Source organism: Fringilla coelebs, assembly GCF_963513975.1.
Source record: "Fringilla coelebs genome assembly, chromosome: 3".
NCBI classification, from domain to species: Eukaryota; Metazoa; Chordata; class Aves; order Passeriformes; family Fringillidae; genus Fringilla; species Fringilla coelebs.
Genome location: NC_140030.1, coordinates 858,807 through 886,081, shown reverse-complemented (window position 1 = coordinate 886,081; position 27,275 = coordinate 858,807). Strand labels below are relative to the sequence as shown.

The 27,275-nt window shown below is 53.5% G+C and overlaps 2 protein-coding genes across 2 annotated transcripts in view; one reads left to right on the top strand and one right to left on the bottom strand.

Annotated features, from left to right (window-relative positions):
• RAB10 (RAB10, member RAS oncogene family) overlaps positions 1–20,376 on the bottom strand; it is a 48,953-nt gene extending 28,577 nt beyond the window's left edge. The window contains exon 1 of the mRNA XM_084203097.1: positions 19,878–20,376. Coding sequence (XP_084059223.1) covers positions 19,878–20,004 — 127 coding nt within the window. The 5' untranslated portion in view covers positions 20,005–20,376. The remainder of the gene's footprint in view (positions 1–19,877) is intronic.
• On the top strand, positions 20,003–22,305 carry LOC311152217 (uncharacterized protein; the record flags this gene model as incomplete). The annotated part of the gene is made up of 3 exons (XM_084203098.1): positions 20,003–20,884; positions 21,060–21,699; positions 21,913–22,305. One exon carries the CDS (start codon positions 20,003–20,005, stop codon positions 20,408–20,410), a length of 408 nt encoding a protein of 135 aa, XP_084059224.1. The 3' UTR covers positions 20,411–20,884; positions 21,060–21,699; positions 21,913–22,305.
• Positions 22,306–27,275: the final 4,970 nt, after the last annotated feature.

The following is a 27,275-nucleotide window of genomic DNA, read 5'->3' as shown; positions in this document are numbered from 1 at the left end:
GCCCCATATTTATTACCATATTCTAAAACCCCAAACTCTGAGGTTTCCATCCTGTGACATCACACACTTCTAACCAACTCCACACCCACAATCCCAGTGCTCTCAATCAGTTCTGGAAGCTTCTCCACGGCCTCAGGTCAAATGCAGGGTCAGTCTGTCAGCACATAAAGCCTGAATTTCTCACAACCAGAGCTCCAACAAAGGTCCCTTCCAACCCAAACCAATCCCTGATCCCTTCTAGGATTACACTGCTCAGCTGCAATTCCTGCAGCCCCTCCCAGCTCCTTGGGGTGTCTCCTTTGCCTCATCCATGGGAGATAAGAAAGGAACAGGCTCCATCAACCAGTGCCACCTGTAAGAATCACAGCTCTCTGAAAGGGAAAGAGAATCTGAAGCTATTCCCAGCCTCATCCTTTGACAAAGGATTAAGAAAAAGCCTGAGTTTTATCAGGGAGCCAAACTCAGGTGATGTGGGAGGGAGTGGGAAGCTTTAGGCTGGCTGGGACAAGCCTTGGCACTCGTGGCAATTCCTCCTGCAATCAGGCTTTGCCACCCCTGGCAGGCAGCACAGCAGCCAACTGCAGAGGGGAGGAACTGCCAGAATGGGGATGCAAAGGGTGATGGAACCCCCACTGTCCTCCCCCAGTCCCAAAACTTCTCTAACAGGAGCATCTCTGACCATCAGAGCTTTGGGAGCTCTTCTTTCTCAGGAGAAAATTTCAATAAAACAGCATTAGGGGTCACTAGGCAGTCCCAAAACTCCCTCCCTGACAATGAAATCATCAGAGAGATGGTGGTGAGGAAACCTGAAAGTTTGGGATCACCTGGCTCCTGGTTTAAACAGTAGCAGGAATTTCCAGATTAAGGAACTGACACTTCAGGTCATGGCTACCCTTCCTAACAAAACATTTATTCATCAGGACTGAGGGACTGCACTGCATTTGAACTCTTCCTTGTGCTCAGCCCTGATCACGTGCAGCAAGGTCAGGTACATGGGAAGAACAGTGGGAAGAGGGAAAGGCAGCTGGATCAGCAACAAAAAACCAGAGATGGAACCAAAACAAGAAGCCTGTGGATGCTCTGGGTCTGACACAGAGGGCTCCTGGTTTAAACCCAGCAGGCAGCACAAATTCTGCTCGTGCCTTTGCAGGAGGATGCCCCAACTCCACAGCCCTGCACACACCCTGCTCTCAGAGCTCAAACACACTTAATCCCCTGAGTAAACAGCAGAGTAACTCAGTAAACCCAGCAGCTGCTCCTCCCCCTCCAGGGGAGAGCCCCTGCACAGGCAGCTCACCTGCTGCAGTGTGTGTGCACAGAACCCCAGCACCACACCCCTGGGGGAGCAGCCACGCCTGCATGGATCCTTCCTACACTTACACCTGGCCAGGAATTCTCCAAGGAAACAGCAAAAATAGCATTCATTGAACCCCACAGTGGTTTGGGTGGAAGGGACATTAAAACTCATCTTGTCCCACTGTGTGCCATGGGCAGGGACACCCTCCACTGTCCCAGGAGGAAACGTTTGTGTTTTACTTCCAGGCATGAAAAGCCCTGTCCAAGCTGGCCTTGGACACTGCCAGGATTCCAGGGGAAATCTGTCCTAGGGCCTTCCCAAGGGGAACACTGGGATCCTTCCCAATATCCCTGTCCTTTGCCCACAGGAAGCCACTCCCTGTGTCCTGCCCTGTCTGTCTAACCCAGCCAGCCATGGAGAGCAGAGGACCCCAGAGGAATCTCCAAGCCCAGAACACCTGGATCAGAGAAGCCAAGTGCTCTGCTGGCCTGAGACAAGCCCACACAAAGAGCTGCAAGGCAGGTTATAAATAATGCAGGGCCCCAGCACACATGGGCAGCACAGCTCAGATCTGCTGGGCCACGCTGCACATTCCCAGCCCTCCTTACCACAGGCTACTCCCACTCTACTCAGAGCCAGGATAAAAGCTCTCCAAAGCACTCCAGCTCTCGGTACAAACTGTCAGGGGAGTTCCCTCCCAGCCTCCCAAGCTGCAGTGACTCAGGACTCCAAGGCAGGATGAGTTGTTCCTGCCTGACTTGTTCAGACACACAGCCCATGGCCGGAGGGGGAGCAGAGCTCGGCACAGGGAGCAAAGGGGCCCCAGGAAATGAAGAGAGGCAGGGAGGACTCCCAGAGACAGACCCTGGGCTCCCACAGCTGTGGGGAGAGGCAGGAGCAGCCCTGGGAACAACCCAGAGAGTATCAGTCATCACAGTGACACTGGAATGGCCTCCTGGCTGTCTTTGCTCTCCTCTTCCACACCTGCAGTTCCATCATTTCTGACATCCCACGACTAGGAGTGTAACAAAGAACTCAAGGTATGAGTAAGCCATGTGTTAGCAAAGCAGAAATTCAGCGAATTTTCAGTGAACTCAGGTATTTCACCTTCTCTGCAGGAAGTTTTTGCCAGTGCAGAGTGTGCAAACCAGAGCTGCAGCAGGAACTCACTCGTCCTGCTCTGCAAGGTTTCAAGTCGTGACAGCTCAGCACTGACAGAGCACTTGAAGCTGCCTCTGAATAAAGTCAGCACATACCTCCCATGAATAAAGTAACACACACCTCAGTGAAACCTTGGGAAATGTGCACTGAGCTCATCTACAGAACAGAATCATGGAATTGGAAAAGAGCACCAAGACCAACCATTCCAGTGGTCTAAGAAAGCTCCACAAGTGGGTAGGAGAAACTCCTCCCTGTAGGTGCAGCTCCTGTCAGCCTGGTTTGGACCAAGCTGGGCTTGGCAGCACCATGGGAGTAGAGTCAAGTGATTTAATTGCTTTAATCCCACTAGCCACAATTGATGACATGATCACTGGTAGCAGTTTTTCCCATATACCCAGTCCCTGGTGCCAACCCTCCCATCCTCAGTCCATCACCCAAAGGCCTCTCTCTCCATCCCCAAAACCTCTCTCACCACCCACTCACCAAACCAGCCCTTGCAACCTTTGCTTTCCCCTCTGAATTATCACCTAGGCAAACATTCCCTGCTTTATTCCAAGGTCAGCAGCCTCCATCCATCCACACCATGGCAGCAACAGCCACACAGAACTGCTTTTCTGGGTAACATTCACAGCAGCAGCAGAGAAACTCCCATGGGAACAGCTGTATCCAACTGCTGGGGATCCACAGGACCTGCAGCTTCCTGAAAATTGATATTCTGTAGAGCAGGTATCAAAAACAGGAATTATGACTAGATCTCACTCTGTAAAGGTAAGCTAAAGACTCTTATCCAGTGATATTTGCTAGCATGAGCATGTGTATCTGAAAAAAACTTTATTTAATTCCAACATCTATTTTTAGGAATGCAGTAGATTCCCAAAATCCAAACAAAGCACTTCAGCTTTTAACACAAAATCTGCTAAATGAGAGATTCTTAAACCCAAGTGTATTTCCTTTCCAAGAGGCAGCTCAAGCTCTAGCAGCCCCTCTTAGTGACCCCCCTGGCTCTAAACTGAACCCCCATTTCTCAGTACTTTATCAAACTGCCCTTCCAGGCTGAGATTCCCCAAGCCCACAGCAATCCAGAGGAATTCCAGAGCTGGTGATGCAAGGCAGGACACGGGACAGGGGCAGCAGCACCAGCAGCACCAGAGCCAGATCTTCTCCTCCCAATTAATCTATTCTTAACGAAGCAGATGACAGTCCTGTGAGACAGCAGCTCCTGGGCTGACCTACATTCCCCTCCTGGATGCATCTGTGTGCCTCAGTCGCTGTCACACATCCCTAGCAGGGTACAGGGAGATCTGATTTATGCAAACCAGCCCTGAGCAGCCCATCAGGGACTTGCTGAATATTCATCTGGGTGACAAATCCAGGACTCTGGCTTCTATCCCCCCAAATCCCAGGCTTAATCCCCCTCAGACAATAGGAGGCTGTTGTTATCCAGCCTGACCTGGTGTCTGGGAATGGCCACTTGCTGGGAATTCATCCACATCTCCACTGCTGGAAGAATCTGGGGATCTTCCCAAACCCATCTCATACTGCCCTTCCAGCACCAACCAATTCAGAGATGAACAGGATTCACAACTCCAGGAGTGAAGGAGATCTTCCTAACTGGAAATTCCTTTCTGAAGTGCTCCTGTTGCCATCAGAGCAGCAAAGGAGCTGTGGGCAGGTGAGATCTCTGCCATTGTCCCTTTCAGGGATGCACAGCAAATGTAGGGCACCAAAACTGTCTCCCTGCAAGTCCCAACTGAAACGTTCTTCGTGACTGGCTTGGAGATTTGTATGAAAAATCACAAATTAACACCTGAGGTAAGTCACTGCAAAAGGCAGTACTGCTTCCAAGAACTCTTTAAGAGCACTTGGCAGCAATGTTAAAAAATATTAAAAATATGAAGTGACCAAGGAGACAGAGGTGGTGGGAGCTGTGTGTTCCCCACACAGCAGCTCCATGGCACTGGGGACCTTCCACCTCTCCACTGCTCATCACCTAAATTAAAATATTAATCACTGCCAGGAACAATCTTTGACATCTCCTTTATTCCATCTTATTCCCAGCCATAGGGAGAAGTCCATTTCCTTGCTATTACACATTGGATACTTGCAGATGTAAATACTTTTATCAGCTGACTTTTTTCTTCTATAAAAAATACAGATTCTATCCACACATTTAGGTCTAGGAAGCCACAGGGCTGTGAGGAAACAGAGTATCAACATCAGGGATTCCCCTGAGCTGCTGCTCCTGGAGCACTGTTCATGTTTGACAGATGGATTACAATGAGAAGTGCTGTTCAACCCACACCTGCAGTTAAAATCCAAATAATCAGGAGGTGGGAAAGGCCCTGCTACCACACAGCAGACAGGGACCTGCCTGGGAGGGATTTCCAAATGTCTCTTCCTCATTTGTGATGACACACAAGGTCTTCCCAAGAGCTCCACATCAACCTCAAGTTCCAGGTCCCTCACTCCATCTGCTGCAGGTATTTAAATACTGACCTGGACACAAACTGCCAGTCATGAATTTTGTTCTAATCTTTGCAGATAAATTTCAACTTTTCTGTAAAGTGAAGGTGACAGCTGCTCCAAGGGAGGAACTAAGGTGTGTGAGCTTACAACCATTAGTTAGAGGTGGCTGGAGGGAAAGGGGACTCAAGGGACTGAAGTTAAATCCCCAAGAGCTCAAACCAACCTATTTCTACCTTGAGAGGCACCACATCCTCCTCCAGCTTCACAGGAAGGGACAACAGCACATGGAGCCCCACCTGAGAAACTCAGTTCCCACAGAATCATCTGGGCTGGAAAAGCACTCCAGGATTGAGTCCAGCTGTGCCCAATGCCACCTTGTCACCAGCCCAGGGCACTGAGAGCCATGTCCAGGACACTTCCAAACCTCCCTGGGCAGCCCCTGCCAATGCTGATTTGGTGGATTAACAAACACAGCCTCGGTGATTTCAGCCGGTGTGCAGGCTGAGGCAGCACCAAGGGACAACGTGGTTCTCCCACTCTGGCAAAGACACCAGGGCACCTGGGTGAGCTCTGGCTGTGCCAGGAATGCTCCAGGGAATGCTGAGCAGCGCCCACAGCCATGTCCCACTGATGGCCAGGGCAGCCCTGATGGTGAGTGGGTGATGAGAGAGCCTTTGGGTGATGGACCGAGGTTGGGAGGGCTGGCACCAGGGACTGGATGTATGGGAAAAACTGCGAACACTGATCATGTCATCAGTTGTGGGATTAAAGCAATTAAATCACTTGACTCTGCTCCCATGGTGCTGCCAAGCCCAGCTTGATCCAACCAGGCTCCCAGACAGGAGCTGCAGCTCCAGGGAGGAGTTTCTCTACCTGGGCAGGAGCAGAGCCTCAGCCAGTGGGCCAAGGCTTCGTGGCACAGCTTGGTCTGGTGGTTTGATTCCTGAGCCAGCACTCTCCATATCAGCACGTGGGCAAAGTTCAGGAGATAACTGGGGAGAGGAGCATTTCCACAAAATGGAGTATTTCCCATAAGATGGAGCATTTCCATAGAATGGAGTATTTCCCACAAGATGGAGAATTTCCCATAAAATTGAGCATTTCCATAGAATGGAGCATTTCCCTAAAATGGAGCATTTCCATAGAATGGAGCATTTCCCATAAGATGGAGCATTTCCATAGAATGGAGCATTTCCTATAAAATGGAGTATTTCCTATAAAATGGAACATTTCCATAGAATGGAGTATTTCCTATAAAATGGAACATTTCCATAGAATGGAGCATTTCCTATAAAATGGAGTATTTCCTATAAAATGGAGCATTTCCCACAAAATGGAGCATTTCCCATAGAATGGAGCATTTCCCATAGAATGGAGCATTTCCATAGAATGGAGCATTTCCCATTAAATGGAGTATTTCCCTAATATGGAGCGTTTCCCATAGAATGGAGCACTTCGCATAGAATGGAGCATTTCCATAGAATGGAGTATTTCCTATAAAATGGAGCATTTCCCATAGAATGGAGCATTTCCCTAATATAGAGCATTTCCCTTAAATGGAGCATTTCCATAGAATGGAGCATTTCCATAGAATGGAGCATTTCCCATAGAATGGAGCATTTCCCATAGAATGGAGCATTTCCCATAAAATGGAGCATTTCCCTAATATGGAGCATTTCCCATAAAATGGAGCATTTCCCTAATATGGAGCATTTCCCAGGTTCTGTGACCTGGACATGAAGGCACAGCCACTTCCAAGAGCTCAGAATCCAACATGTTTAACCTCACTGTGCACTCAGATGTGCTCAAGGCACAGCTGCCACAGGTTCTGGGAGCAGTGAGTGTAGCTGGCATCCCAGCCCTGCAGAAGAACACTGGGATCCCAGACAACGACAGAGCTTCAGAGAGAATTCCAGGGACCCCTGGAGACCCTCCAGTCCAACCAGATCAGCTGGAGCAGGTGGGTTTGAACCATCTCCAGAGAGGGAGACTCCAGCTGTTCCAGGGCTCTGTCACCTCCATGGACAGAAGTTTTTCTGTCCATGAGGAGGAGCTCCTTGTGTTCCTGCTCATGGCCACTGCACCTTGCCCTGTCACTGGCACCACTGAGCAGAGCCTGGCACCCTCCCCTGGCACCCCCTTGGAAATATCTGTGCACAATCACTGAGGGGCAGTGACTGCTCACACACAGGGACTGAGGCCAGTTCTGAAGCCAAAATATGGAACCTCCTCACCCTCTCCTCCCCAGCTGCCCTCAGCTCACAAACATCAGTGCAACTTTTGTCCAGGGAGCTCTGACTTACCCACACTCCCCTCAGGGCAGGACTTTCAGAAGTCACATGAAAGCACAGTTCAAATCTACATGTAAAAGTGTAAAAACAATCTCAGTGCAGAAAGAAGGCTCCAGGTTCCTGCTGACACCACCTACACTGTCACTAAGGTCCCTGAGACCACAGCTTGAACACAAGCAGTTATTTCTTCCAGAAAAAAGAAATTTGATCATTTTGTTATTCCAGCAGCTAAACCTTACACAAGGCTCCCACAAACAAAACAAAAGAAAATGAACAAAGGAACTATTTTAGTGATGTTTTATGCATACCAAGAGACAAGAGAGACAATAAGGTTTTTATTCATAAGGTACTAAGGGGAAAAAAAAAGGAAATGAAGCTCTAGCAAGAAAAAGAACTTCCTTCAGAGCTGTTCCCATGCAGCAGGAAAGTCTGCTCAGTGTCAGTTAATTCCAGGTTTGAGGGCTGATTTAATTCCCTGCCATTACATCTTTCATTTTCAAATATACTCAATTAACTCTGGACCAGGCCTTTACCAGCCCCTATTTTTAGGGAGGGCATCACATGAAGCAGCTGCATCTCCTCATGAATCCCATTGTCAGGAGCCCATCAGTCCCACACCCAAAATCACAGCAGGGAAAAGTCTGGACTCCAGACAGCCCAGTCTGCAATTGGAATTCTACTCTAAACCACCAAGGACATGAATTAAATATGTTCAAGTTCAATTACAGCCAATTAAATCAGTTTTCATGCATGTCTCACCCTACTTAAGCTATATTTGTTAGCTAGGAAATAAATACAGTACTGGTATGAATCTGCTTTCACATAGACTGCTATTTATGAAACACAGAATTTGTCACTACTTGCTGCAATGGTAATTTTGCCCTCAAATTACATAAAAATAAAATTCAAGTTAACACTTATCCTGGCTAATTTATACTCAGCAGATGGACAAGACAGATAATGTGAATTCATTCAGAAAAGCATCAGCTCTACCAAAGAGGAGGTGCTGTGCTGGGGAGGTCATTAAAGGATTCAGCCACTCAATTCACTGCCATGGAATCACCGAATCCCAGAAGGGTTTGGGTTGGGAAGGACCTTCCAGCTCAACTTGTTCCATGGGCAGGGACACTTTCCCCTGGACCAGGTTGCTCCAAAAGGACCCATGTGACAATTCACTGCTGGAAAACCTGTTTGTGTTCTTACAAACACAAAACAATCCCATTATTTCTGAGTGTCCCAAGCCAAGCTGCCCAGAGCACAGAGTTCTGTCACTGCTGGCACCAGCACTGCCACCCCACATGTGACCTCACATCATTCCTGCTTACAAAGGGCTGGGGACAGGCTGGGAGCCAGCCCTTGCTGGGTGACATTTCCAACAGGGAATGGCTGATTAGGGACACACCTGTTCCCTCCCAGGCTCCAGTGCTCCTGCAGGATGTTCAAATACTCCAACAGGTGTTCATGAACAGCTGCCACATTGCTGGGGGTGCTCCCAGTTACTGAACAGCCACTCACATCAGAAAATTTCATTTATTAACCCCTCAGCATCAATAAAAAGTGTGGCAGCAGGTTCTGATCATTGTTTACACCAAGTTCTGGGAGTCTGTAAGGCAATTCCTACACATCAGGGTCATGGGCAGAGTGACCAGGAGAGATCCTCCAGCTCCCAGCACTTGGAGGAGGTCAAGTATTGGAACACCAGATGTTTCCACCCAAGCTCTAAGTTCTCCAGCAAGTGAGAAGATGAGTGGCAGAGCTCTCCAGTTCATCAGCAGGGAAAAACCTTGAAATAAAGGCCCATTGTTATGATATTGCCCTGAAGCATCACATTTTTCAGGGAGTTTTATCACCATTTTGAGCTGCTATTGATACTGCAGCAGTCTAATTGAACTCACAGAAAAAGCCTGAGAAACAGGAATAGTGTGCCTTTGAAAATGTGGAAACAACTGGAAGAATGTCACAGGACACACCTAGAACCAACATTTCTTGCTACCCAGAGCACTGGCATCTCCTGAGGCAGCACTGGAGGCTGTGAGACTTGTTTGGATTTTTCAGTTTGCTGCATTCTGCAAGAAGGTTCACAGAACCCAGAATGGTTTGGGATGGAAGAGACACTAAATCTCATGGCAGGGACACCTCCCACTGTGCCAGGGCTGCCCACCCTCACAGGGAACAATTCCCAATTCCCAATCTCCATCCAGCCCTGCCCTCTGGCACTGGGAGCCATTCCCTGGGTCCTGTCCCTCCATCCTTGTCCCCAGCCCCTCTGCAGCTCTCCTGGAGCCCCTTCAGGCCCTGGGTTCTGGGTGTCCCCCCTGCTGCTGCCTGAGCCTGGTGCTGGGGACAAAAGGAGATGGACATTGATCACAACAGGCAAAACTTGATCTGGGTGTTGGGGAAAAGCTGTGCTGCAGGTGGTGTGTGACTGAACAGAAATGCAGAGAGGTGCTGCCACTGCTGTCCTTGGGGCAATGAGAGACCCCAGAGAGCCCAAATGACCACAGCCTTGCTATGAGGTGACAACCACAGAGTCTGTGCTCCACAGGCTGCCTCAGCCTTGCTGCTGGTCCTGGGGGCAAGGACAGGACCTGAGGAGGGGATCCCATTTCCCAGTGTGTCAGAGCTGCTCTGGATCCCACCAAAAGCCCCACAGTCAGGGGAGATTCCTGCTGGATGAGGTCTCCTTATGATCCTCAGAGCCTCTGATGTGGCCACCAGCTTCAAAAGAGCTTCTAACCCCGAAGGTGGGCGAGAGGCAGAATGAGCAGGCAACAGAGGTGGTGTGGGAAGTCCTGCTCTGAGCAAGTGCAGGTGTTGTCACCCAGCAGCTGCCAGAGGTGACACAAGGACTGTCAGTGCTGTGGTTTGGCACCCTGGGGCCTGTGGGGCTGCTGCTCCAGCTGCTGGCAGAGCTCTGCTGCAACCTCAGCTCTTTTCCTGTAAATCCTGGTGTTGTTCTCTGACACAGCCCATGCTGGACTGGAGCTTGGAACAACCTGGAAGGTGTCCCTGCCCATGGCAGGGATGGAGTAAGAAACATATTAAATGTTCCTTCCAACCCAATCCAGTCTGTCATCCCAGGACCCAAACCCAGGCAGCTCCATCTCCTGTTCTCTGGCTGGGTCAAGGTCTCAAGCACACTGGGACACATCTCTGAGGCTGGGGACACAGCCCTGTGGCACACAACCCCCTCAGCTGGCCACCACTGCCAGCCTTTCTGAGCCCCTCTGAAGGAACACACAGCATTTCTGCTCACTGAAACAGGAATGAGAAACAGCAGACTTCCAGAGAACTCACATTCCTGATCCATGCTGTCCTGGACAGACCCACAGGAAGCCCAAATCCCAAAGAACTAGACAGGATTTGCCTTTGCTTTTGCCAGAGATTTGTGTAGCTATAATAACTAAGTAACTTTGTTGCTTATTGGGAAGACCAAGAAGTTCCCTGGAGATGAAAGCCCTTCCCAGCACACTCAAGCAATCAGGAGGGCAGGTTGGAGGGACTCCTTTAACCAGCAATCAGACAGCTGTGCTGAGGCTCCACATCTGAGCTCCCTCTCAAGTGACAGAGGCACACACACGTCCTGCCACGTGCACACGGATGGAGGTGACAGCTCAGCTTCTAAGGAGCTCCTAATCCCACCTGGAGAAGGGAGAAGAGAGAAGGGATGAGACACAGCCTGCAGCAAGGCCTGGAAGGTGTGAAATCAATGCTGCTACCTGAGGAACTGGAAATTTCTAGGTACTGCTACCAGCATTCCAAAGACCTGAGTTCAGGCATTTATTACAGATCTGCAGTAATGAAAGTACAAAGCAGTGCCCTCAGTGGATGCCAGGTGCCATCTCCTGCCCTCAGGGAAGTCACCTGCCAGGGGATTTGGTGGTGAGGAAGAACAGGTACCATGGCCTGGCTGGAAGGGCAGGAGATGACACCTGGCACATAAATATGTCAGACACCAAGAGGTGAGTTCCTACCCCAGGTGCCCAAAGTTAGTAAGTGAGCACCTCTAGGGAAATGTAAAATCCCCTTTAGTGTAGAAGATTACAATGCTGGTGAGGCCCACTTAAAACACAACCATCTCAGGGGCAGAATAACTTATTTAGGACCAGGTACAACCCATTCAGGAAATGTCAGGAATCAGGCAAGAGTTTGCTCTCATGAGGTGCAGATGAGCCATGACAAAGCCCAGCCTTCCAGAACCTTCCACAAATCCAGCGGCTGGTACCATACCCTTAGCCCAGGTCAGCCACCACGCTGAGATGACACCTGAACTCACCAGAGCACCATCCACCTTTGGAACCAGGCTTTTAAGGGTTCTGAAGCTCAGATCTCAGGCCAAGACAGCCTCCCCCAGCACGGTGCTGATCCCAGCCCCTCCAGCACCAAAGGAACTCCCAGCACACACGGCAGCATGGTTTTGGGAAGAGGCCATTTCCAGCACTCCTCCTGGTCCAACAACAGCTTCAGTGGATCCAAACATGAAAGCACACCAGTTTGAGAAGTATCCTTGAGGAAAAAGCCGTGCAGGTATGGATCTAAGTGTAGAAATTCCATTCCCATTGGCTCTCAAGAAAGCAGGTGTCTCTCTGGGAGCACTAAGTCAGATTTTGGAAATGCAAGACACAAACGAGTGCTCCTCCAGGTTACAGGGAACAGTCACAATCCCAGTGGGAGAGAAAGCCTGGAGTTGTTTTAGCTACAGAACAGAACCAAAACATGCAGAGACTTTAGTTAAACCCACACAAGACTTGTAGTCAAACCCACACAGAGAGGAAAACCCACACAGCTGAGCTGCACCGAAACACCAGACGTTCAAGACAACTTGCAAGAGCAGCTCTGGTCTCTCCCCTGTTCTCCAGGGCCAGACAGGGAATTCCCACAGCACCAGGAATTTGCCAAGCTGGTTTTTCACAAAGTATTTCTCAAGCACCTTACCCCCTCGCAAGAGTTACACAAACCAAGGCTGAAACCCTTCTCTACTTTTTGCTTCATGACTTTTTGATGGCACAACAGGCTGCCACTGCTAGAGAATCTGTGCAACCTGCTCTGCCCTGCTCTCGAGTCTTGTCTGGGCATTTCTCAAGCCCAGGTGGGATGAATTTTGCTGGCAGAGCAGCCCTGTCCCAGCCACCATCCTTCCTGAGGCTCTCCAGCTCAGCAACAAGCAGGGACACGCTGGCTTTCCGTGCTCCAGGGAGGAGGAGCAGGGAGCAAGCTGTGGGTACCCAGGGTGGGGAGAGCCCACGCCCTGCTCCAGGGCTGCAGGGACAGGGAGCAGGGCCTGCCAAGGCAAAACCCCTCCCAGGCAAAAACATCTACCTCAACTCTTCAAGTTAGGGTTGATTCCTCCTGTCCCCTGCTGAGGTTTGCATCAATAGGCTCTCAATCGATGCCCTAATTAAATATCAGTATTGACTGGAAGAGTGGAAAAGATCAAGTGAGGATAAAGAGAATTGGTGAATCACAGGATGGTTTGGGTGGGAAGGGACCTTAAAGCTCATCCCATTTCACATCCTGCTATGTGCAGGAACTCCTTCCACTATCCCAGGGTGCTGCAAGTCCAACCTGGCCTTGGACAGCTCCAGGGATGCAGGGGCAGCCACAGCTTCTCTGGGCAACCTGTGCCAGGGCCTGCCCACCCTCACAGGGAAGAAAATCTTCTGCAAGAGCATAACAGATTTCTTTTGAAAGACATAAACCAAGGAGTCAAAAGGAAATCCCTTCTCTGCACCTCCCAGTTGTGTTTATCACTCAACAAGGCACTAAAAACTAACCATTGGCTACTTAAAACAAAGGCTGTGTTCCTGCTTAGGCGTTCATGAACAAGTTTCTAGCAACACCAACAGACATTTTGTTTGGCCTCTGAAAATTCACAAGCAGCCCACAGATCACGAAGCCTGTGCTCCAAATCTGTACACACATTACCCCAGAAAATATCAGTGACTTCCTAACTCTTCATCTCTGTCACTGCTGAAGTGACAGCTCAGTCCCCTCCTGGAAACAGCACTGGCTTAACTGGAGCAGCCAACCTGGGCACTCTGCAGGGCTCCTGATCGTGCTCAGCACATTTGGGGAGCAGCTGCCCCTGAGTTTCAGCTGCACATCACCAGCGTGTCAGAGCAAGGACAGAGGAGCAGCAGGGCTGCCAGCACAGGACTGAGCCCAAGGAAGCAGCTCTGCAGTGCTCACATCCTTCCCTGCCCAGCTTTGCCCGAGGCACCAACAGCACCAGCAGCAGGAGAGGAACGAGCCCAGTTTGGGGTTTGTTTCATACTGGGGCAGGGAGGAGGGAAGGCCAGGCACTGGAACTACTGCCAAGAGGTCTGTCAATGTGGAACTGCAACCAGAAAGTGAATTTCCAAGGGGAACTCCTCAGACCCAGGGCAGTGCCTGTCCCTGTGCTGGCACTGCTGGGGCACCTCCAGTGCTGGGGGCAGCTCTGGGCCCCTCCTGACAGGAGAGACCTGGAGGGGCTGGAGCGTGTCCAGGGAAGGGAACAGAGCTGGGAAGGAAATGGAGCTCCAGGAGAGGCTGAGGGAGCTGGGAAGGGGCTCAGCCTGGAGAAAAGGAGGCTCAGGGGGGACCTTGTGGCTCTGCACAACTCCCTGACAGGAGGGGACAGCCAGGGGGGGTCGGGCTCTGCTCCCAGGGAACAGGGACAGGACAAGGGGAAATGGCCTCAGGCTGGGCCAGGGCAGGCTCAGGGTGGACATCAGGAGGAATTTCTGCATGGAAAGGGTGGTCAGGCCTTGGCAGGGGCTGCCCAGGGAGGTTTGGAGTGCCCATCCCTGCAGGTGTCCAGGGGGAAGGCCTGGATGTGGCACTGAGTGCCCTGGGCTGGGGACAAGGTGGGGACTGGGCACAGCTTGGACTCGATGAGAGAGCTTTTCCAGCCTCAATGATCCTGGATTCTGAGTACAAGCACCACCTCCTCCTCTGTGTCCATGTCCCCTGCTGCCCTATCACTCCACCAGCACAGATTTGGAGGGTAACGTGAGGAGCCCCATCAGGGAGCTGATCCAGCTCAGCTGAAAAAACAGCCACGTTACACAAAGAAGTTTCCAGGCAGCTCAGTTCCTCAGCTCCTCACCACAGCCATCCCCAGCTTCTCATCAGCTCTGTGAGGCGTGTGCAAAACTGCTGCTCATTATTCACTGCCCTAGATGAGAAAAAATCCCCAAAACCTCACACACAAAAGCCCCAAAAAACCCTACTAAAGAAAACCAAAACCAAACCACCCTTTTTGTACAGTATCACACGAGTCCAGCTCGCTCTGTAACCCTTCCCTTCCCCTGGATGTCCCAGAAGACAGAGGAGAGGACAACCCCCCTCCAGGCCAAACAATGCCTGTCCAACCTCCAGCAGCCCAGAGCCCAGGGGACTCCCGAGCTCCAGCCTGCATCCAGAGCACTGCATCCAATGCCCACCTACAGATCCACTTCCATTTTCTACTTTCATTCTGAACCCACCCATCTTTTCCCCTCCAAAATTCCCCTGGCAGCCAGTTCTGCAGCACAGCCACCTCCAAGTGGAAATGACCTTGGCCTCTCCTGCTCCCTGATGGGTTCAGGTCATGAAAATGACTGAGCAGGAGTTGGGATCAAGGGGGCTTTCCTGGGCCAGGGTTTATTGGGATTTTTCCTTGTCTAATTCACCTGCTCCATGCCAGGAGTCAGAAGCAGACTGAGCCCACAGCCTGGGCACAACATGAACACAACTCACAGCTGCTGCTGCTCCAGTAGGCAGGATACAAAAAAGGGATATCATGATGGAATTATGGAATGGGGAATGGTTTGGCTCGGAAAGGACCTTGAAGCTGATTCCATTTCACCTCCTGCCATGGGCAGAGATCTTCCACCAAACCATGATGCTCCAAGTCCTGTCCAACCTGGCCTGAACACTGCCAGGGATGGCACAGCCACAACTTCTGGGAACAGACAAGCCAGTACTTCCCACTGGTGTAGTGACCCCTTCTTTGTTTGAATCCTGAAACTACTTGTTTTTCAAATTTCATTGCATCCCCTGCACAGCAACAGCATCTTCCCCACTCAAACCATCCCTTGTTTCCCAAAATCGGGCCAGTTCTTCCCCATTCTCTACCTGGGGATCCTTCCTTCCAACATTAATATATCACAATCCTCCCAGGATGCACAAACAAACTTGGATTTATTACTTGAGGACTCTTGAGGATTAATTTTTTAAAACTTCAGTGCTTCAATGTGCCAATATGAAGCAATTTCAAAGCAAGTGATTCCAACTCCAACCCACTTCTAATAAAGGCAAAATAAATAATTAAAAAATAATCATTTCATCCAAATAGGTTTCCTATACTTCCACATTTAAAATATCAGTTTTGCACGCTCTTAGCACAGCTTTAGTTGTGTTCAAAATAAAACAAACCCCAAAAATCACTGGTTTTTATCTCTGGATTTGTACACTTGCAGCCAGGTGAGTAAAGCTCAGGAACACAAAATACAGCTGCACCTCCAGGAGGGATAAAGATCCAGGCAAGTTTTACTTCCATCAGGAACACTGAGGGGGAATCTCCCAATACTCACACACCCTTTGTTCTTCTGAGCTGTTACTAGAGATTTCATGGGAAAACATTTTTGTGACTCATCTTCATTTGCATTGGACTTAGTCAGACAACAGTGATTACATGCTTAGCTCAGTTCTGGCATTTAAATCTTTCAGCAGCCATCCTGGCCAGAAGAGCCTCCCTCCCTACCTGTCCCCAGGTGCCAAAGGCTGGACCCCCAGGAGCTCCACAAAGTGGGCACAGCTCCTCTGGATCCTTTATGCACAGCTCACTTCAAACCATCAACAACTTGACACATTGAATGCCAATAAAGAGATATTAAAAAATAAGATCTCAGGGATTTGCTGCCTGGAAGTTACTCATCCTAACATTTTTAACATTCAAAATAAAGACAATCTGCTGGTGGCAGGCAGAGCACTAAAATAAGGAGGAGCATCACCAGTGCCAGAGGGGCAGCTGCACCCACCCACTGACCCTCGAGGACAACTGAGAAGTCACCACAGTTCTCAAAACCAAATCCAAAAAAATAATTCTTGCACCAGAAAATTGCTGAAGAACAGTAAAAATTTACAATTATTTGTCATGGACTAAACTTTCCAAGATTTATTCCTTCTGTACCTGCAAAGAGCAGGGCAGGGCTGGAGGGCCAGGCCCTGCCCTCCCCAGGGAGGTTACCATGACTCTGGGATTTCTTGCAGAAATGCCATCTGGAATATTTATAGTGCTTGAGAAGGGGCAATGAAATCACTCACGCTGGCACCTCAGCACATCCAGAAGCTTAACTGCTGCTTTAGCAGGAAATATTAGATTGAAGTGACTCAAAGTCAAAGTGAGAGTATGTCAAATTACAGGGACAGTAAGTTATCTCCCAGCAGCCATCATGGAGCAAGATCAATGTGCAAAGATGAAATGTGAAGTGATAGAAGTTACCAACATGAAGCAGAAATGCCCTAATAGGGTGTCTTCCCTTACATATGCAAACAGGCCTTTGGTTTTAGAGAATTAAAACCTTTTCCCCATGCCTCCTCCTTAGACAGAGGCCAGTACCAACATTCCCTGAGATCCTTCCTTTCCTTACAAACTAAAGACTGAGCTTTCCAGTGCTTGAAGGGAACTTACAGAAGAGCTCAGAGGGATTTTGGACAAGGTATGGAGGAACAGGACACAGGGAATGGATCCCACTGCCAGAGGCCAGGGCTGGATGGGATATTGGGAATGAGGAATTGTTCCCTGGCAGGGTGGGGAGGGGCTGGGATGGAATTCCCAGAGCAGCTGTGGCTGCCCCTGGATCCCTGGCAGTGCCCAAGGCCAGGCTGGACACTGGGGCTGGGAGCAGCCTGGGACAGTGGAAGGTGTCCCTGCCATGGCAGGGGTGGCACTGGCTGGGCTCTGAGGTCCCTTCCCACCCAAACCATTCCAGGATTCCATGAGGCAGTCCCAGCCTCCAGCCCCACCAAACACCCCAGTACATTTTACGTGTGTCCCAGGCCGTTGGCAGAGCTCTGAGCAAAGCCAGGGCACGGACCAGAGCCGCTGGGGTTACTCAAACACAGCAGAGCCTCGGCCAAGGACCCAGTCACCTCCCGTCACCCACTGTGTACACAGGCCTTTGGAAACCACATTTCCTTGTTGCTACAGGTCAAAGACTCCATGGGAGGTTTTCCCTGAAACTCTGCTCTTCCAGCTGCAAAACCAAGCAGAGCTGCAGGGCTGGGATTTCCCACAGCAGGGACCCCCATGGAGAGTTCCTTTCCAGATTCCTGGATTGCCACTGCTGCTGCAGGGCCAACCTGGGCAAGTGTGAGAGCTGCTGTCACCAGGGGGAATCTGAAATCCAATTTTCAGCCAGATTGCTGCACTGCTTGGGAATAATGCAGAGAGAACTGAGGGGACCTGGATAACTCAGGTGTTTGGATTCCTCCCTCAGGGATGGACTGTTTTTCCCAAGGTGCTGATGGAGAGTCACCCTTACAACTGACATTGTCTGCACAGGACACTTCCCTCCAGGTTTCCACATCAACTTACAGAAGGACTATGGAAACAACACATTTAAGGCATCTTTGGGCAGTTAAACACCACACAGAAAATCAATTTGTACCCCAACACCTGCCAAATTCCACTGTGAAGACACAAACCTGTCACAGCTAGACATCACTAGATATTCAGTTCAGAATTCAGGGAATCAAACACCTCTGCCCTCCAGTTTAGGCACTCCAGAAACAAACAGCCACTGGTCTGACTGGTGGGAAACACTTCCAAAATCTGCATGTGCACACTGCCTACTCGACTTGGTGATACTCCTCTTGAAGGCCCCAAAACTGCACAGTTAGACCAGCAACTACTACTAATTACTAAATTACTAATTATTAAAAGCACGAGTTGTTGGAGCAGGAGCCACTGTGCCTGCTGACTTTTTAACTATGACGTTGACTATTTTTAACTTTGAGAATTGAAATAAACCTTCCCAACGAACTCCAAAGGCAAGGAATGTCATGTGATCCCAGCAAGGATCTGCCAAGCAGTGCCAAAATACACCCTGGCCACAGCAACAAACCCATCTGGCCTCCCAGAGCCAGGCTATGCCATGGGAAGGGACAACATTAACTGTCACACAGTCCCCCCAAAACTCAGCAAAATGCCAAGTTGAGGCCCTGAGAGGTTTTAGGAAATAATTTCCTCGACACTTAGTTGTCACAAAGGTATTTTTTCACTTTAAATTTCCCAAGCCTTGCTTAAGAGAGTATTTTTACATGTTATAGTCCGAGGTGCAATTTCTGGGTGATGTTTCAACACAGATAAGGAAGTGCACAGGGGTGAACTTACACCCAGCACTAAGATCTACACTGACACTCTCACGTTCCCTCAGCTGCATGACGGGTGATTTAAGGGATTTATAGCAAACACAAAAGTCAGATGCAGTTCAAACCCCTCGAAATAATTTTCTTTTTTATCCAGATGTGGGTATCTGCACGTGTTACATCTGCAATAAAGCTGAGACAGGAATTACCCTTAATTTCCAGTCACCAAGAAGGTGAAAAGCTGCTGACCTGAACTCTTCATCTGCAAAACAAGACGTTCAGGAGAAGCCCTGTGATACACCTGGGATGGAAGGATATTGGGTACCAGGCCTGCCCCGTGGCACAGATTGCACGGAAAAGGCAAAGACACATCCCTCCTTCATGATGTCACAGCAGCTCTACCTTGGTCAGGAGGTGCCGAGGGGGGAAGGACAGCTTTGTTGGGCGAGAAAACAGACCCCACCCACGAGCGCGATCGTTCCTGAGCCACATCGATAGCGGTGCAAACACGGGCACGGCGATCCCACCGCCCCGCCGCCCGCAGGCACGGGGATTAACGCTGATGGAAGGGGCCAGGTGGGCTCTGGCGGCTGGCACAGGGCATGGGGGACGAGCTGCCAGCGCAGCCCCCGCGGGGGGGACAGCGAGGGTCGCTCAGGGTCACCCAGCGCCGAGGGAGGAACCAAAGCCACCCTGCCCTGCAGCGGGGGCGAGGCGGCGTCGGGCGGCACCGGGGCGGCTCTGCCGGGGCTCCGCGGCCAGGGGCAGGGGACAGCACGGGGACACGGGAACGGGGCGGGGGGGGTGACACAGGAAGGTCCTGGAGGGACACAGGGGGTCCCTGGGGGGGGATACAAGAGTGGGGCTCGGGGGTGACACAGGCTGTCCCTAGAGGTGACACAGACACGGAGCTGGGGGTCCCTGGGGGGGTCACAGGGGAGTCCTGATGGGTGGCACAGGGGGTCCCTGGGGGGGGATACAGGAGTGGGGCTCGGGGGGGGGGGCACAGGCTGTCCCTAGAGGTGACACAGACACGGAGCTGGGGGCCGCTAAGGGGGAGAGGGGGGGGAGTCACAGGGGAGTCCTGATGGGTGGCACCGGGGGTCCCTGGGGGTGGTGGGGGGTCACAGGGTATTTCTGATGGGTGACACAGGAGGTCCCTTGGGGACTGGAGATAATACGGGGGATCCCTGGGGGGGTGACACAATAACGGGGCTGGGGTAAACACTGGGGGTCCCCGGGGGTGACACAGGGACGGAACTGAGGGGGGTACGGCGGTGGGAACCGAGGGGTCCGCAGCCCGCCCCGGGCGGAAAAGCACTGACCAATGGTGGAGATGAAGGTGGTGTTGAAGGCATCGTCGGAGAAGCGGAAGAGGACGCAGGTCTTGCCGACCCCCGAGTCCCCGATGAGCAGCAGCTTGAAGAGCAGGTCGTAGGTTTTCTTCGCCATGGGGGAGGGCGCGGCGGCCGCCGCCGCCCCTCCTCGCCGCCTCCTTCACCGGGCCCGGCCGCTCCCGAGGGCGGCGGCGACGGCGGAGGACGAGGAGGAGGAGGAAGAGGACGAGAGCGAGGAGGAGGAGGAGGGGGCCCACAAAATGGCTTCCTGTGGCGGGGCGGCCTCGCGCGCTCCCCGCGCCCGCGGCTCCTCACGGGGAGGCGGCGGCTCCCGCCCTCATAACCCCGCGGTCCGCGCGGCTCTGCTCGGCTCGATGGGCCCCGGTTGTCGCCGGCCCTTCCCGGTTCTCCCCCGGGGCTCGCGGCGGCTCCTCAGAGGCGCTGCCGAGGCTGCGCGCGCCGCCACCCCCGCCTCATGCACCGCGCAGGCCCGGCGGGGGCGCGCGCGCACGCCGCTGTGACGTCACCGGGGCGGTGCGGCTGTTGCGGGTGACGTCACCGCGCGGCCCCGGAGGTCGTTTGTTTTGTGCGGTTTTTGCCGGGATTCGCGGCTCGGGGATGGAGGAGCTTCAGGAGAGAGGATCTCGTGGGGTTTACCGGGACCAAGTGCCGGTGCTAAACTTGGGTCGGAACAAACCCTCGGATCCATCCAGGCCGGGCATGAGAGCAGCTTTGGGGTGTTGGCGGGTGGGAGGCTGGACATGCCCTACCCCTGAAGCCCCTCGTATGCTGGACTGATCCTGCAGAGTGGGCAGCAGGAAACGGGGACATTCTGCTCCTGTGCTCAGGTGAGAGCCCACCTGCAGAGCTGCCCTAGCCCTGGGGATTCCAGCAGCACAAGGACCTGGAGCTGCTGGAGAGAGCCCAGTGGAGGCCCCAGAGCTGCTCCAGGGCTGGAGCCAGGCTGGGAGAGCTGAGGGTGCTCACCTGGAGAGGTGAGATCTCAGAGCCCCTTGCAGGGCCTGAAGGGGCTCCAGGAGAGCTGCAGAGGGACTGGGGACAAGGCCTGGAGGGACAGGACGCAGGGAATGGCTCCCACTGCCAGAGGGCAGGGCTGGATGGGATTTTTGGAAGCAATCCTCGGCCATTCCCGCGCTCTGCCCCGCTCAGGTGCGGTCCCGCCCCGCGGACCCGCAGAACCCCCGCGTGATGACGTCATCGGCGGACGCGCGAACCTAGGGGCTGTCGGCTCCGCCCTTGCGCCGGCGAAAGCCCCGCCCGCTCGCTGCGCTCCCCGCGCTCCCATTGGCTGCGCCCTCTCCGCCCTCCCCAGGGGTTGGAGTGACGTTACTGCTGGGGGCGGAGCGCGGCCGCGGGCGGGGCAGGAGGCGCCCCCTGGCGGCTCAGGCGTGAGGGGGCAGAGAGCCCTGAGGGGAAACCGGAGAGTGCCGGGATCGTGCGAAGGTTTGGAGGGGAAGGGACAGCAAAACCCATCTCATTCCGCCCCTGCCATGGCAGGGACACTGTCCCAGGCTGCTCCTAGTCCCAGTGTCCAGCCTGGCCTTGGGCACTGCCAGGGATCCAGGGGCAGCCCCAGCTGCTCTGGGCACCCTACACCAGGGCCTGCCCACCCTCACAGGGAACAATTCCCCATTCCCAATCTCCCATCCAGCCCTGCCCTCTGGCACTGGCAGCCACTCCCTGGGTCCTGTCCCTCCATCCTTGTCCCCAGTCCCTCTGCAGCTCTCCTGGAGCCCCTTCAGGTCCTGCCAGAGGCTCTGAGCTCTCCCTGGATCCTTCTCCTCTCCAGGTGAGCACCCCCAGCTCTCCCAGCCTGGCTCCAGCCCTGGAGCAGCTCCAGGGCCTCCTCTGGGCTCTCTCCAGCAGCTCCAGGTCCTTGTGCTGTTGGAATCCCCAGGGCTAGGGCAGCTCTGCAGGTGGGCTCTCACCTGAGCACAGGGGCAGGATCCCCGTCCCCTGCTGCCCACCCTGGGGGATCAGCCCAGGACTGGGGGATTTCCAGGTGCCAGCACATGTGGCCAGGGCATGTCCAGCCTCTCATGCAGCAGCACTCCCTGGATGAGCTGGAGGGGATGGCACAGGTGCTGACCCAGCAAGAGGAGCCCAAGGACCTCCTGCGTCTGTTGTGTTTGCAATGGAGCCCGTGGCAACCTGGACATGGGGAATTCCCTCACAGCTCCTGCTCTTCCCACACAGGGGAGAAAACGTTCTTGCAAGAGCCAGGCTGTGGAATCACCACTGAAGGCACTGGAAATGCTGCAGATGCCCCATCACAGGTTTTGCACAGACCCAACGCTCCTCTCTCATTGAATCCTGAGCTGTCCCGTGGTATGATCCAGCACACTGCCAACTGCAATTTGCTGTCATAATTAAGTATTCTGCTGTCTGTAACTTCCCACTGTTTGCAGGATGAGTTAACTTATGTGGGGGCAGAGAGGCTGGAAGGCTGGAAAAGGCCCTGAGTGTGCTGTGCCAACGGCTGGACACAAGCCCAGGTGGCCAAGAAGCCACTGGCCCCTGGGCTGTGGCAACAGGGCCAGGGCAGTGCCTGTCCCCTGTGCTGGCACTGCTGGGGCACCTCCAGTGCTGGGGGCAGCTCTGGGCCCCTCCTGACAGGGGACAGAGTCCTGCAGGGGCTGGGGCATGTCTAGGAAAGGGAATGGAGCCCCAGGAGGGGCTGAGGGAGCTGGAAAGGGGCACAGACTGGAGAAAAGGAGGCTCAGGGGGGACCTTGTGGCTCTGCACAACTCCCTGACAGGAGGGGACAGCCAGGGGGGGTTGGGCTCTGCTCCCAGGGAACAGGGACAGGACAAGGGGAAATGGCCTCAGGCTGGGCCAGGGCAGGCTCAGGGTGGACATCAGGAGGAATTTCTGCATGGAAAGGGTGGTCAGGCCTTGGCAGGGGCTGCCCAGGGATGTGGAGATGTCCAGGGAAGGCCTGGATGTGGCACTCAGTGCCCTGGGCTGGGGACAAGGTGGGGATGGGGTACAGCTTGGCCTCAGTGATCCTGGAGGTCTTTTCCAACCTGAAGGATGCTGTGATTCTGTGTATTTATTTGAGTTCTCCTGCCCTGATGATGACATCAGAAAAAAAAAAGCCAGAGGGGTATCTGGAGTTCAGAGCTCCTGCTCTGGTGTCCAGCGTGCTTGGAGCACAGAACATGCTGTGGACACCCCTGCTAAGAGGACAACGTTGTAGGGCAGCAGGTGGAACAAGTTCAACCTTTTCTGTTCCTCCCCAGACTCTGTCCTGAGCATCTGGGCCTGTTTAACAGCTCCCTTGGGGCTCTTGTCCTTACACAAGTTTGGGTTCCAGACACAAAGCAGGGGGAGCTGGAGCTGTCCCGGGGCTGGGAGGGTCTGTGCTCTGTGGGAGCTCATCCTTCATGGAATGGTGGTCCCAGAGCTTCCTCAGATGGCCTGGCCTGTGCCCATGCCCAGCAGCAGAGCCCCCAGCCCTGCCTTGGCTGGGGGAGGAGCTGGAGAACACAGAGCAGCTTGTTCCCAGTGGCCCTGGGATGACAAAGGCCCTTCCATCCCCACAGCACCAGGGGCTGGGCCCTGCTCTGTGAGGCTGTGAGTGAGTAACCAGCAGGCCCAGTGTGTCACTGCTCTGCTCCTGTTGCACAACTGGCTGCTGATTCACAGCTCTCCAGCAGTGCTGTTGCAATTCCTGCTGCTCAGCTGCCCCTGCAAAGCCCAGGAAGAGGCTGCCAGGTCCTGCTGGCTCTCCCTTTACACCTCATTAGTCCTAATTTGGTGATTTCTCCTCCTCACAGATCAGTGTCCTCTGGGGATCAGGACAGAAGATCCTGGGAAGGATGTGGGGAGGAGAGCCCTGTTCCACCTCTGCCTGGACATCTCCAAATCTCCCAGTCCTGCAGCAATGGTCTCCTGATTGAGCCACCGAGACCAAAGGTGTCCTTGTCCTTGGCCAGACATCTCCTGAGGGATTGCTTCCCTCATTGGATAACATCTAACAATTTGACAAAAGGGCCAGCCTTAGCAGACACAAAACATTTTGTCTTGCTTGCAGAGGGATGTATGAGATTCTCAGGAGGAATTTCTGCATGGAAAGGGTGCTCAGGCCTTGGCAGGGGCTGCCCAGGGAGGTTTGGAGTGCCTATCCCTGCAGGTGTCCAAGGAAGGCCTGGACAGGGCACTCTGTGCTCTGGGCTGAGGACAAGGTGGGGACTGGGCACAGCTTGGACTGGAAGATCTGCAAGGGTTTTTCCAAGACTGTGTGTGGCACCATGTCCTCTCCAGGATCCCAAAGATAACCTTCCTTGAAATGTTGAAGTCCATGAGCAAGCTGTCCAGGACAGAAGGTTCTTGCAAACAGGGCTGCAAGCAGTGAACCTCCAGAGCTGACAGAGCTCCCAGGAGTGCGTGGAGCCCCCTGGAGCACGGTTCCCAGCTGGGCTCAGTGGCAGTGCCTGTGCCACGGAGCTCCCCACAGGCACTGGAGCTCTCCCCTTCTCTCTGCTCAATCACAGAGGAAGTGTTTGTGTGCTGCTGGAGCAAAGAGCTAAAAATAACCCCTGTGTGTGCTGTGTCAGCGCCGCAGCAGAGCCACTGCCGGGGCTCAGGGGACAGGGACAGAGGCCAGGGCCCCACTGCCAGCAGGGACAGCAGCCTGCACACCCAGCAGGGTGGGAAACCAAAACAGCAAATACACCCAGCCCTGGGTCAGAGCTGGGCCTGGGAGGGACACGACCTGCAGGGAACCTTTGCACAGAACCCCTGAGGCTGGAAAAGCCCTCCCAGAGCATCCAGTCCAGCCTGTGCCCAATCCCCACCCTGTCCCCAGCCCAGGGCACTCAGTGCCACATCCAGGTGACACCTGCAGGGATGGGCACTCCAAACCTCCCTGGGCAGTTCCTGAGCACCCTTTCCATGCAGAAATTCCTCCTGATGTCCACCCTGAGCCTGCCCTGGCCCAGCCTGAGGCCATTTCCCCTTGTCCTGTCCCTGTCCCCTGGGAGCAGAGCCCAACCCTCCCTGGCTGTCCCCTCCTGTCAGGGAGTTGTGCAGAGCCACAGGGTCCCCCCTGAGCCTCCTTTTCTCCAGGATGAGCTCCCTCAGCCTCTGGTGAATTTTTTGAGATGCCCCAGGAAAGCCCAATGTAAGAAATAACCTTTGTCAGAACATTGAATTCTTCAGCAGAGGAAATGACAGCACAGCAAGAAGGGTCCCCCACAGAGATATTCTCTTTTGCAAATATGGTGCTGGGTCTCACCACGCCTCCACCACCCTCCTGCCTCCAGCTGACCCCCACAGCCACACCAAGTGGCTCCTGCCAAGGCTGTTTGGGCAGTGGCAGGACAGGTTGGTGTTTGGAGCAGCTCCTAGCACTGCTGCCAGCAGGACCAGGCTGTCACCACCTTGGATTTCACCTCCTTCCCTCACCCCTCCTCCAGGCAGGTGGACGTGAGGGGAACAAGAAAGGCAGCTCCATGTTCCTGAAACAGGGACTCCCCCCAGTTTCTGTTCCTGCTAGCCCGTTTGGAGGAGAAGGACTCAGTCAGCACTTCCAGGTGACAGAGAAGACACAAAGGGCACACAGAGCCCAGTGCCTTTGGCAGCAGCTCTGTGGGCCAGGCACGTCTCTGATTTCTGCACAGTCACCTCAGCTTGGCCAGCACGGGGCACTCAGCTGGGCTCTGCCAGCCCACCTGGATCACCCAGGAGCTCCCAGCCCAGGGCACCTCAGCACCCCAGTGCACCTGCAGGGGCTCCTTCCCAGCTGTAATGCCTGAGGACCTCCATCTTCCCATGCCCCTGCCCCTCCAGAGCTTCAGCCCCGGTGCCTGCAGCCAAAAATCCCTGCCCTGTGGCCGTGGCAACACTTGCTTGTGCTGGGCCCTGGTTCCCCCAGTGGAGGAAGAAGGCCAGCATTGTTGTCAGTGCTTTGCAGAGCCAGTCACAGTCTTGTTTCCTGCAATGGGAACCAGGGAGTGAAGCAGGGATGGAACAAGGCACTGAGGAGTGGTGATGGATGGATGGATCCCCACTGCTGCTGAATGAGGCTTTGACCTCCAGCAAGGGCAGCTCTGCTCCCCTCAGTACCCAGAGATGTACCTGGAGTCATGGGATTACAGATTCACTGGTGTTGGAAAACCCCTTGAGACCATCAAATCGAACAATTCCCACCACCAACCCCTGTCCCCACATGCCACATCCAGATGTACCCAGCACAGAGGCAGTGCCACTTTGAGTTCCATATCCTTTTTGGAGCAGCTCAAGGTACGAGGGAAAAGCTCCCTGGCAGCTCATTACCGACACATCAATAGTTACCTATGAAGGAAGATGAAGTGTTAGTCCCTGGATCCGTGGAGAACAGGGCCTGCCCCACACACACTGGGATTTGCTGTGCTTGCTGGAAGGTTTGGAGGGATCTCAGGAGCGTGGGAATGCCCTGGTGCCTCAGCTGAGTGCTGCACAGCCAGAGCTCTGCCTTTTTCAATTACATCTTGCCAGCAGATTATCAAATCCTTTAATCTCGGTGCAGCAAAGCTGAGCTGCTGCCTTACAGACATTGCTCACTCCACATCTGTTGGAAACCACATCCAAGATAAAAGCCTGGAGCCTCCCACACAACTGCCAGCCGTCCCTTTTCCCTCTCCCAGCTGTGAGATGTGTGAGATGATGACAGAGGTGGGAAGAGGGCACATCCCAGAGCTGTGGCACCTTGGCAAGCAGACACGGAGTTCCCCAGGTCACACAGCAGCTGGGACATGGCTCAGGAGCCACAAACCGGGGGCACCAGGCACGTGTGGGCTCCCATCTTGCAGGGTCTGAAGCCAGCAGGGCTGCAGCTCCTTCCAGCCCCTGGAGTGACGTGGGACAAGATGCTGCTAAGCCACCCAGCCTGCCCAGCCTGCATCCCAGTGGGATTCTTCTGCTGGGGCCACTTCTTCTCCTGGGGGCAGCCTGAGGGCCTGCAGGAGGGGCAGCACTTTGCATTCCTCATGTCCCCATTGGTGAGGGGACACAGCTCATCCCCCCTGTGGCTGTTTACACACCCCGGGGTCATGTGGAATGCTGTGCCTGTGCATGGGGAGATGGAGCTCTGCTCTGAGCTGGCTCCCGTTCCACTGCTGCTGTCTAATTATAGAGGAGTCAGCTGCTGGCAAACTGAGCCATCCTAAATCCAGGCTTAGTGTGAGCTGTGCTGCCCCTCCAGCTCCCCCACTTTGGATATGGGGTGAATTTTGCACTGGAGTGATTTCCTTCCTGCTTTCCCATGTGGCTGTGGGAGCTCCCCTATCCCAGCCCTCCTGTGCTGTGCCTGGGCAGCCCCTGCTCACTTCACAGTCTGAAAACCCACAAAACCTCTGATCTCAGCCCAAAAGGGTGGCTGGA